At 36.4% G+C, this 12,984-nt stretch overlaps 1 protein-coding gene across 1 annotated transcript in view; it reads left to right on the top strand.

Moving 5' to 3' along the window:
* The window catches only part of GABBR2 (gamma-aminobutyric acid (GABA) B receptor, 2), a 486,323-nt gene that overhangs the window by 322,772 nt on the left and 150,567 nt on the right, over positions 1-12,984 (top strand). Inside the window, exon 12 of the mRNA XM_009334967.1 lies at positions 7,146-7,253. Within this exon, the coding sequence (XP_009333242.1) occupies positions 7,146-7,253 (108 nt within the window). The remainder of the gene's footprint in view (positions 1-7,145; positions 7,254-12,984) is intronic.

Raw genomic sequence — 12,984 nt, forward strand, 5'->3', positions numbered from 1 at the left:
GCTGTGCAATTTGCTAAAACTCTGAAAGTCATGGAGCTGGCTGAGAGCAGCTCTGGAAGCAGGGACTTGCCTTTAATGGTAAAGCAGGGAGAGGAAGAAGATGTATGAACATTCTGTCTATTTATTTATTTCTGCTTTGTCTTCCCTTGCAACTTTGAGTTTTCTCTGTTTAACCATTCTGGGGGGAGCTGACTAAAAGGAAAATGTTTGGGCAGTGCCACATCAAAGCTATGGCTGTCTTGGTGTACTATGGGCAAGAGCCACTTGGACTAGACCCTGTGCTACCAAATAGCATCTAGCCTTGATATTTGGTTAGTAGTTGATTATGTGCTCCTTATTTGTACCCTTTATGCTCTTCAGGCATTGCCATAGGTTTTGGGGTTTTTTTCCCCCTTTGGACTTTATATTTGCCTAATTCTTTTCCTCAAATTTTTTAATTTTGGCCAGTAATTAAAAAAGCAACAGATAGACACTCAGCTCCTACTGAACCACAAAGGAATTTGGACCTCTAATCCGTTTCTTTGTCTCTGAAACCATAGCCTTTGTTTGTATTTTTAGTCTGGCCTTTTTCATTTTGTGTGTATTCTTTAGTTTATTTCCTACTTAATTGTTTAGCCGTTAATTTTAATCTTCCTTTTCTGTATAATCACTTCCATAATTGTCCTCACTGTCGTTCAGCCTGAGACTGATCTCACTCCTATTTAATTCAAAGGCAATTCCATTGCTGAGTTTAACATGAGTCTGATCAGCTTCTATTTTAGTAAATGACATTTTCTTGGGGAAAAAAAAAACCTAGAGACAAAAGTTACAAGGCTGAATAGATCCTTGAAACAAAATTATTTCATATGCTGAAGCAAATACACCACAACCTTGCCAGATATTTATTAAGGTAATATTTTTAGAACTTTTTGCCTTTCCTTAGTAGGACAACAGCCAGATTTTAAAGCGCCCTTATAGAATCAGGAGCAATTGTAATATCTTTTACACTACCCATGGATTAATTCTGAAAAATGGTCTGAAATATATTAAGAAATGACTACAGGAGATCTCACAGCATGTGAAGAACCACTGTACTTAATTTATGTGAAAACAGCAGGATTCAATTCTCTAATGTTATTGCCACTTACATTTTACAAGAACTGTGCCGGTGCCACAGAAATTCTAAAGAATGAGTTAAAAGTCATAAACACATGTCAAAAAATGTTTGATATAAATGAGAAAAGTGTAATTCAAATGGATGAACTCATTCTTTGGGGCCTGCCTGTGCTCACACTGGGGATTTTGCAATGGTTAATGGAAGCAGGATCAAGCCCCAGTGAAAACTTGTTGAGATGACACACTTTTGTTCATCATAATTATCCTTTATGTCCCCAGTTTGCCAAGAAAAATAGAAGGTGCTTAATTTTCAACTCATGAGTAATCCACAGAAATCAGCAGAATTGTCTACTTAAAGATAATTTTGTTCTCCAGGGCTAAATGCACAGCATGGTTTATTCTCGTGTTTGTCACTTTTAAGTGCCTAAGTCTAATACTAAGATGCCACCAAGCTGCTCAGCACTAATGTTCAGCTGCAGCCTAACCCTGTGGGCACTGCAGCTTCCAATCTGGTGCATGTGCAAAACTGGCTAATTATTGATCTTCCCAGTATGAATCAGTCTGAGTCTCATAAACTAGGCTGGAGAGTGTCTGGAGTGACAAGTCCTATGAAAGAATTGAAAGTTTTTATTTAAAAGAAATTATTAAAATTAAGGTCTTGAAATGGTACAAATGATGCTTTCAGGAATCTTAAATCTGAGCGATTCCTCTGCAGGAACATAATCTAAATGTTTTGCTAACTGAAGAAGAAATTATTAAAGAACCAAGCTGTTTCACTATCCCATTCAAATAACTGTTATTTGGGGAAAAAAAAAAAAAGTCACCTGGAGCGGTGAAAAGAAGTTTGTAGCTTTTTACGCAATACACAGAAATTCTTTGTGCTGATATTTGGTTTTCTTTAATCTTCATTCTGAGTCTTTAATCCCATCTTCTTGTTGTTTGCTTGATCTTGGCAAACTGGATTACTACAGTGAATTTAAATCTGCAACACAAAAAAGAGAATGTGTAGTATATTCAGTTCAGAGGGTTGTTTTTTGTTTGTTTGTTTCAACTTAACAGAGGAGTAAAATACATCACTTTCTTGAGCAACTACATTTGAAATTTTTATTATTGCTTTCGTGAGCTCAATACATTCCCAGGCATTCCTTGTCAGTTCACGACTGGGTGGTCTTCTGAATGCATATGCAGTGGTGGTCAAATATGGGAAAATAATGGAACTTCTTTAAAAATGAAACTTTTTGCCTTTCATCAATTCAATCCATTTTCCAAGATAACCTTATTTTATAATTTTATATAGAATTGTAATTGTATTAAAATAAACTCAAATAATACGGTTGTTTATCTGTAAGGTAACAGTACCTAAAATAGTGTTTTTGTTTGTAAGGTTCATTCTTAAAGTATATAAACAAGGAGAGACTGTTACTTCTTCGTTCAGGATGTTTCTGATGCTTTCACCACTTACTAATTTCCCCTTACTAACTCATTGTTCACAATTAGATGGCTTCTTTTATTAATAATGAGTTGTAATATCAAATAACTTTGTAGGTCTGTTACACAGATATATAAATAGTAACCACTTCACCATTCACATAACAAGGTGATGGGAAAGGTGCAGATAGATTTGTGTGAAGATATCGAATAGCAGCATTCAGAATATAGGCTAGCCAGCTAAAGCTCAAGCTTGAGAGGAAATAGGATTCAAGCGGAAGTAACTTTATATAAGGCTGTTAAGCTATCAGTGCTTATTATATGATGGAAGAATAGTCTTAAAAAAAACAAAAGATCTTTAGCACCTTATGGACAGGTTTAAACCAGACTTTTTGTTGTAAAGGGAAGTTGAAAAGAAATGCTCCTACAAGATGTAAGGAGCATCTTGTCCATAAATGCAGTGACTCTTTAGCTGAACCTTACAACATTTGTTTAACCATTACTATTTGACAAAGGTGGACTTTTGTTTGTTTTAAATAAAGATCACATCTGCTCCAAGTCTGGAAAATGACCCAGAATGGTCTGTTTCTTTGTGGAGACACTTTCAGTGTTTGGTGGTTGTCAACTGTGTCATCCACTAAATAAATGATTTCTAGCTTTTTCAGCTATCACAAGTAATGCATCTGTAAGAGCTTCTATCAAGTAATTTATACAAAACACAAATTCCAGTCATGGGTGCATACATAGTATTTTTAAAACTAAGCCCTAAACCAAAAGAATGTAGGAAGTATAAAGAAAAGAGAACTAGGAAACTGAATTTTAGCATCTGCATAGTCATACTTGATTGTTGTATACCAAACAATATAATCTCCTTTGACACTTGTGTGACTTGCCTTTGAATAACAGAAAACAAAAAATTTACAGGAGATACTCAATTAGTCAAAACATCTTACTCAAAAAAAGAAGTAACCAAGAAATATAAGCAGATAATTGAAAGTATATCCTAAAATTCAGTGAAGGCATGAGGAACTTTGTAATGAACTAACCTTTTAAGAAAAAGAAAAACAGTAGCTATTTTTATGAATTATCCTTCTATAGGAGCATGGGAATGTTTTCAGGTTTTGTGTCTAGTTTGGAGTAGGGATTTGAATGCAAGTTTTCCATCTTCTAAGGAGGTGCCTTTCCTGCTCATTTAGTGGGTACTGGGGGGAGGGTGATCTTCCCCAGCCTCTTCTGTCGAAACCCATCATTAAAAACTTCCAACATGAGAGAATTACTGATCGATTGCATAACATCATGGCCATGCTCTCCAATTATTGGTGTTATTTTTATCATGTTCTTTCAAATGAGTGGGATTTGGAGGTATAATACATTTAAGAATATAAATGGGCAGATATATGAATTTCAGAGGCTTTTGCTGTTTTCTAAATTTTTCATTTTGCTGGCTGCATTAATGAATTATAGCAGACAAATTTGAGGTAATTTTCTTCAAAATTAAAAATTTATTTTTGTCTGAAACTTATAATCTCATTCTTAGCACCAGCGATCTCATTTTGACAAAATCTCCTGATATCTTTAAGCCAGAATGATTTCAATATAGCCAATAGTTATATTTTTCTAATTTGCATAATCCAGATCAGGAATACATAAAACTTTTTGAACCAAACATGATAAAAATAACATTTTTCTGAATATCGAGTTAGAAACATATTATGAGCATAATTGAATTTATTACTATTCCCAAGAGGCAATTACTGTTTCAGTGAGAACAAAACAGAGTCTTATTAGAGACATGAAAATACCATGTATCTGTTTGCCAAATATATCACTAAACTGTACACAAAAGAGCTGAATACTTCTTAATAGCAGCAAAAAGTTTGAATGCTAAGAATGGTTATCACAGCTCAATTGACGTGAAGTCAAAAAAAGATGTAACTGGCCAATATGAACATGTTGATATGAAACATATTTTTTAAATCACTCAGAGTTGATCTAACTGTGGTTTTACTGAAGTTATTAGCGTAATGTATGATAATGGCTAACAAGGAATGACTTGAAAAAATATGAGTTAAAAATATTACTTTGCTGACCTAAATATCTATTCCTTTTTCTTTTGTTGTTATGGGTTTCTTTTTCAATACGACATTCAAGAAAGTCACAAAGTGACATAACTCATGTGATCTGAATCTCATCGTAGTCGGTTTGCTGATTTTATTAATATCGAGACTAACCAGCAATCAGAGTGAACTGTATGTTCAGTCAATATCAGCAATGCCACAGATAAACCACATTAGATGCTAATAAAATGTTAATATGTGCATACAAATATCTAAACAGTCTTCTATACATAATCCCGACGTTTTCTAACAAACACACACGCTGAGTTACATGCGGACACCTGCTGCTCACAGCACACATGGGTTGCCAGCGCACCCTTTCTTCTGGGGGTGCAGGTTCCCCTACACACACCCGTCCTGTAGGAGATGTGGGCGCTCTGCCTTTGTGTGTATCTCTGCAACCTGCTAATGCCCACGCCAGTGAGGCAGCACCCCCCGAGTTCACACTTGCACACTTGAGGTGTGTGTCCCTGCGTGGTGCACAGTGTTACCAGTTTTGGGTGTATGCCCTCTCAGACAGTTTTGGGTGTCCATTTGCATACACTCCTCTCTACCAAAACCCAAGATGCCTGTTCTGTATGTACTTTTCTCTCACTAATTCACCATTATTGACCACACGAATCTTCTTTCTTTATTTATTTTAAGGAACTGTAGTCATTTTATGTCTCTCATTGCTTTATCAATATTTTTTGAGTAAGCCATATCTTTTTTTTCTTTTCTGCCTTGATACCCAGTCACTAATGCTTACTAAAAATCAGAATTTCTATTCTACAGAAAATTTGGGGGAAGAAGATCACGTTTTGAATACAAAAATGGAAATTCTGAAGATGTTTGGAAAGGCAAAAACTAGATAACATGTATTTGGAAGTGAAATATTTAGATTATTCCTAATATTGATCTTAGATCCCAAGTTTTGCATCTTACTACAGCACCTAGTTTCTCATCAATATGCATGTCCTGAAGTTACAAATTAAAAATCCCAAACTCTCTAGAAGTCGGATGTGAAACCAGGCTGGTTTCCAATGAAAAACATTGCCTTTAGGTCATCTAAAGATTTTTTTTTCAAAATCCTTTCTCAGAATGTCCTGGTTTCCACAAATCAGATTGTTTTTATATCAAAAAACAGCTCTACTGGCCAAGGATGCATGGTCCACATGGCCAAAAGAAGGCTCGTTTTCCCCTTTCTAGCTTTGCCTTCCCTGTCTTTAGCCATTGTCTCTCCCCCAGTTTTTCCATCTGCAATGCACAGTGCATTTTATTTTTACTTCCTTGTTCGCTTTTGTGCAGTCTCCCTTTTTGACAGCCGGCCCAGGTGGAGTCTCTAGAGGGAAGAGAAGATTGTTCCTCCTCCTTGTGATTTCTCAGGCTCTCAGATTCAGCTGTAGGCTTCCAGCTCCCTGCTGTGCCTCTTGCATGGTCTTCCACCTGCTATGCTCTGTAGATTCTGGTCCCTCTTTGGGGAAGAAAATAGTCTGTTCAGGGCAGAAAAATTTTCAAATGGCCAGGGTAATGAAAAGAGAAACTTCCAAGGAATTAGAGGGGGCTGTGCAGAGCTTGCTAAAGCTCTAAAAGTCACAGGCTTAGCTGAAACGAAGTCTGAAAGCGAGGGTCTACCTACAAGGATGCTATGAGCAGGTGGGGAATTGTACAAAAAAGCTTTTGTAACTTGTATTCTCTCCTCCCTGGTCAATTTGAGGTTTTTCTATTAAAAAAATAAGTCATTCTAGTTTTTACTCTAAAGACATCGTGTCTTTATTGTTTAAAAATCCTTTGGTTTTCTCTGGGAAGCTCACTATAAGGAAAATATCTAGATAGGTCTATGTCAAAGCTGTGGCCAGCTCAGGGTCTCATTACTCCATCGTTCTGTGTAAGCTCACCATCTCCTTTTTCTTAGACCCATATTGTGGGTATTACCTTTGATTCAGGTCTTGTGCCCGAGGCCTGCCCACCAAGGCTATGTTCCTGTCTTGTCATTTTTCCCTATATGATAATTTTAAGGTCAGTTTTTCTTATCTTTCCAGAACGCTCAGGGTCTGCATTAAGTGATGCATACCTCACATAGCACAATTTCCTCTTATTTAGTCTGAGTAACATCTCTACTTCTCTGCTCATTTCTGTTCAAAATGTTGCTGTTAATAATAGCTCCAGGGTAGTTTTTATAGTCTCAGTCTCTTGTTTTCCTCCACTAGTTCCTTCCTCTGCCTGCACAGAACACAATAAAAGTTAAAAAAATGCAGAATATTGTAACAGAGTTGTGGTTTTATATATGGAAGAGATTGTTAATTCAGCATCCAGATTTGTTATGCTTGGAGAGGGGATGGAGGGAGGAGGAAAAAAGCAAGAAAGCAATGAATGAGACAATTCTGAAATGCCAACTTTTTTGTGAAGTTCTTTGAATATTTTTTTCTCAAGGTCTTGAGAAAAAAGTTGGCTGAAATGATGGTATCCACATTGTCTACTGCAATTTAAACGGCTTTGTCTTTTTTTATATATATATTTTTTTAGGTCCGAACATGGATTCTTACAGTGGGATACACAACTGCATTTGGAGCAATGTTTGCGAAAACGTGGAGAGTTCATGCAATTTTCAAAAATGTAAAAATGAAGAAAAAGGTGAGGGGAAGTAAACTCTTTTCTCGTTGCCCTGTTAATATAATTTTCTAACTGTTTTGCTACCTTTCCTGGATGGCCATACTTGTGCTGACTCTGTTCACGTGTCACATTCAAAGATCCTGAATGGTTTGATGTTGGGGCTTTCTTGGTCTCCTTTTTAGTCTCTGAGAGTTGGAGTCGAGCATCAGCCCTTCAGTCTTTATAACGAGAGGTGGACAGTGGAGATGGCCGTAAACTGTCAAAGTGAATTCGGATCCTCACTCTTATTTAGTATGTTGTTTCAGCATCCAGAGGTCTCTTTCTGGTAGATTCACAGCTGTTATGAAATGTTTTCTGTATATGTCTGTTTGGGATACAGGTATTACACACAAGTGTCTCATGGATTGGTAGGAGGAAGCAAGAGAAAGTGCTGTTTATACAGCTTTCTATTTCTAATTTTGATTGAAATTGCATAAGCTTACCCTAAGATTGATTGGAATTGAACCACAGTAGTCATCTCTGGCATTTTTGGTACAGGACATTTTCTGTAAACAATTAGGCTCAGCTTAGGAGTAGTACAACACTTCGTGTATGTATTGTTTATTTGATATTTTTCCCGTGGAGATTCTTTTCAACATGAAGTGCTTTTAATCGGATGGTTTTATTTAAAAATGGGAAAACTGGTGAATAGAAATCATTTTGATGGAAAAAACATTAAGAGAAATATGTGTGAAACAGAAATACAAAATTAATATTATTATAGAGTGAGAAGTAGTACCAAATGCAGTTCTTATATGCAGCTGCATAGATTTATTTTAATAAGTGGCAAAGAGTCATTTACACCCGAAATAAATAGAACAATATTCCAAAACCTTGTCAGATTCCACTGTTTGTTTCCCTCTGTGCGTGGTCACGGAAGATCTGTATTATTATTTTTTTTGTTAGTACTATGTTATTTTTTCTACAGTTGCAATATGTAGAGAGTTGCTGTCACCACCTTTCCCTAAAAAGGTTTGGACTTTAGATAGACAGAGAGTTAACTCAGTTTCTGAGAGGATTTATGTCTCAGGTTATTAAGGAAACACGTGCCGTGGCTGGAACTGGACCTAGCACTCTGGCACCTTAACAACACAACCACCTAGTCTTTCCCTCTACTATTCGGTTATGTCAGGTTTGCTTAAATGTTTGTTAATTAAATCCCAAATATCATTCAATGTAAAAGATAATGAAGAGTAAATAACAAACACCTTAAAACTATCTAAAGTTATAAGAAATTTCTGTACCAGAAACGGGATACTCTGGATGGAGGGAAGTGGAGACCACCCTTTCTGCATCTGTGCAAAGAGTCCACCGTAATGTATCACTTTATGCTACCAGAGTCCAGTATATATTTTCCAAGGATCTTACACTTCCTGTATTGAAGATTTTTAATCAAAGCTGAGCCAGTATTTTACCTTCTTGAAAAATGAAATTTTGTATTGCAAATATGTTTTCAGCTATATTGGTACAAATCTTCGTAAATTAGTGAAGTTACACAAGATACTGCCAGTGTAACACATAAAAGCTTTTACTTAATAACCTTTATTATCCTGAGAATTTTATCATTTCTACAATACATACTATTCCAAACAGGAATGAACAGGTACTTCAGTGGACTGTCACTAAGTATTTGCTTTATTGTTTTTTAGAAAACATTTCATTTTAGAGCTTCAAGTTGCAACTCAATATTAAATTTCACTGTCTCTTAATTAAACATAATCCTCAAATTCTACATAGTGCCTGTTCTTCAACAGGCCCATCAACAAGTGCAAATTGCAATTGTTTATTCACAGATGGATGTTAAAAATGGTTTAAGATCAGTTAAAAAGACACTGACCAGTATAAGAGGGAGAAACTTTCAGACATCTGGATGCTGACCAATGAGACGCTTCGCTTTGAGTGATACTGGTAATGTTAAGGCTATTAGGGCACTTTATTCAATATTCTGGAATTAAGTAAATAACGTATTTTGTTCTGTAAACTTTAAAGAATGGCTGTTCCACAGAATTATCTTGGTTTGCTTTATTTGGGTATCCCACTCCAGAACACAAGCATGAATCATAAAAGACAACAGTTTTCTTAATGCAAAACAAATTAGCTATCCATGATAAATGTTTACTAGTCATACATTTTCTGTCTTTGATGTGCCAGGTTAGATAAAACTGTTTTCAAGGGTTGATTGAAAAGCATGGCATTCTTTACTTATGTCTTACAAGAAGGACATTTCCATTTTCAGTAGATGTAGTTTACAGACAAAGCATTTTGTATCTATGGAAGCATAGACAATAGAAATTTTCACAAACAATATCTAAACTGATAAATAAACAAGGTAGTGCTGCATGAAAAAGCACATTAATGTTTTTTGAATTAGCTGTGTTATGACAGAGCAGACTGGCATTTCAATACTAGTACAAAGTTCCAAAATTATTTAAGTACTCTGGATCCTATTCATTTGTGATTCCTTCAGTTTCCAACTGCATATAAGTATGACAGTAAAATCTAACGTTTAGGTATACCACTTTTGCCTGTCATCCTGGATATTTTCATCAGGAAAATTTTCCAAACAGTGAAATTTTTTCACAAAGTGGAAGAATCTCTGTGCGGCTTTTGAAAATACTGGTTCATTCATTTCATGGAAGTAGGCATTAAGTAAGGAGAGAAGAATAAAATGAATGAATCTTATTTGTCTTCATCAGATAGGGTAAGCTTGCTTCCAAGCCATTGTACAACATGGCTTTGTGAAGAGATGAGTGGATTTCTCTCTCATTGTGAGAAAATATATAGAATTTTAAATAATAATACAGTACAGCTCCATTTTAGTGCAGTGGAGAGTGGAACTAAATGATTTAGAGTGTCTTGAATTAGGTGAAGATTTGTGTTAACTTCTGTTTATAAAGCTCTCACAAATCTCTCTTATTTTCACCCATTTATACATCCACTCCTTTGTATTGGAAAAAAATAAACAATAAAATTCAGAACACACTCATTCTGCTATCAGGCTGCTAACTGACAAATTTTGCAAGATTCCCAGAGCTCTGTTATGATCTTTGATCTTGCTAGGGCTCAAAGGAAGGAAATTAAAAATGTATTAATTTTAGCTGGATCTGAAACAGGGGGGTGCAAGGGAATCAATTCTTGTCAAATGGAAATGACAAAATCAGTAGGGGGACCAAATTATTTTTGAGTTTTAAAGAGATTAGTAGAGATAATGGAAAGTTCAATAAAATTAAATTAAATTAAATCAATTAAAAATAGCTAACACTTATAATTGAGGTGCAATTCTGTTTTTGATATGTCTCCTTTCTGTTGGTTTGGACAGCAGAATATCTTCTGCTCAGTGAGATGTGGGGACTGCTTTTATGTTTCCCTCGTCAGCAGAGGAGGACTGGTAGTGGATAAGAGGAGAGAGACAAGAATGTCAGTGGCAGGAGAGCATGTGGTGTCCTGGCGAAGCTTTAGCTAGCTGAACCATTTGAAGAAGCCAGCCCTTCTGGTAAAATTTAGAAGGTTGTGAATCTGTCTTTTTTGATGGGAACTGCACTGTCTTAGGTTTTAGGGGCATTAAGGCAGTCCTGCATAGTGACTGCTCCTGCACAACTCCAGTATGCCAAATAAAGACCTTTTACTTTTGACAAATGCCAGGATAATAACAATATTCAAAGCAGTGGTATTTAAAGCCTCCATAAGCTTTATATATTCTGCTCCCACAAAGACAAGTATTTGACCATTTGTAAGTGAATACAATAAAGCATGATGATCTGGATCACAATGTTGCTTGTTGCAGCTCATATTTGAAAGTACAATATTTCTCGGTTGATGTTGCTATAGAATCATAGAATCTATGGAAAAGACCTTTAAGATCATCAAGTCCAACCGTTAAGCTTGGAGCTTGTCTTACCTGTAACATAGTACATTCTAGCTCTGTCTATTTGTACTTAATCCTTTAACTGTGACATGAGGGGAGGGATGTTCTATGTTTAACTTTCACTGAAAATATTGTCAATGTACTCAGTTATTACTACTACTGTAGACTTCTGGTGGCACATGTCTTTGAGATGTTGACAATGTTGTTACAAGGTAAACACAGAATATAAGTGCACAAAGGATGTATAACAGCATCTTTTCTTAAGACCTGGGCTGCTGTTGTTTTGCCAACATTATTCTATTCATTGATGATATTTCGTAAGCTTTTCTCTGTTCTTAAATTTACTATGTGATTGTAGAGTTCTCACAGATGACAAAAAGTTAGAGAGCTTAACAAGTATTGAGAAAAAATATTGGTACTATCCCAGGGTTAGAAAGCTACAACCAACCACAAGAGAGAAAAATAGCTTACAAGTCCAACCTGACTTAGCTATGCCTACCAGTCAGCAGTCTGGCAAACTTATTTTCTTAATTTCCTACTAAGTCCTTAAAAGACTTCTGAAGAGAGCTGTAGTCTTCATGCATTGCAAAGACAGATAGGAGATTGTACAGCCTACTTTGTTGACACTAGCATGGGGAAGGGAGGCTGGCACTGCAAGAGAACAGCGGGGCCAGGAGGTAGGGAGCAGGGAAGAGGCTGAGAATGAGAAATTGGGTTAGCTGCTAAAGGCTTCGGAGGGAACAGGCACCTGTCTGCAAAAAAAAGAATAGGGAAAAGCTTGGAATTATAGACTGGGAGAAGGAGTTGAGGAGGGAGACTGAATTTGGATAAAAATTCCCAGAGAGTTAAAGTAAGATTGAAAGCCAGCAAAGAGTTGAATGGGGCAGGGAGGGCTGTGAGAAGTGGTCAAGAAAGCTGAGTATGGTGGAACGTAGAGCCTGAGTTTGGGATTCAAGTGGCAAACTCTAGTTGAGGGACTAGGTCTGGTTTAAAATTAGATTAAGATTGAAATTTAGAGGCAGGGTGGCAGGCCTGAAAAGTAGGCACATAGACTGGGAAAGGAACATAGGAATGGGAAAGGAATAAGAGGCAGGAAAAAGTTGAAATTAGGACTGGCCAGAATGGTTGCACAGAAGTGTGGGCAAAGCATAAAAACTGAACAGAGGATTTCAGAGTTTCACTGTTCTTTTTTCTATTACTATGTATCTGTAAAACCTACAGGCAAAATATGTGCCTTGTCTTCCTGTTACGCTGTTGTACAGCTCGTGATAGCTACTAGTTATTCTTTTGGCTGAAGCTGATGAGGTGTGCAAAGATCTAAAGGTTCCTTTCACTGATGCGTGCAGCTCTCTCTATAAGAATTAATTTTCTTTTAATTTTCTTTAAAAAGAATTGGCTTATGAAAATGTTAAAAGGCTTATGCTGTGGCTAAAAAGTCAGTCATTGAAAACCTACAGCTTGCTAGAATCTCTACAATGTACATTTGCTCCCCCATGTGCATTATTAGGACACCAATGGAGCCTTAGTTTTCTACAGGATGCCAGTGTCATTGAGCAGACACAGTGAGTCTGCTCTGGGCGTGCACTAGGACTGTATAATAAAAAGAGGTAGTTTTCTGTTGGAATCTTTTTCACTTACACCAGAAAAAAATACATAATGAAAAAGTCAGTAGGAGTTTTGAGAAGGGTGGTCTCGTGTATAAGACAGTTAAGTGCCAGCGTGAAGAAAAATAATTAATTGCCAGAATTATTTGTTATGCTTTAGAAATCTCTCTGAGCACAGTTTTCAGATAGCACTGAGTTTTGAGAAGCATATTTATTACTTGAGTGAAGCAGAGCAGGTATTCTC

Source organism: Pygoscelis adeliae, unplaced genomic scaffold (genome assembly GCF_000699105.1).
Source record: "Pygoscelis adeliae isolate BGI_AS28 unplaced genomic scaffold, ASM69910v1 Scaffold312, whole genome shotgun sequence".
NCBI lineage: Eukaryota > Metazoa > Chordata > Aves > Sphenisciformes > Spheniscidae > Pygoscelis > Pygoscelis adeliae.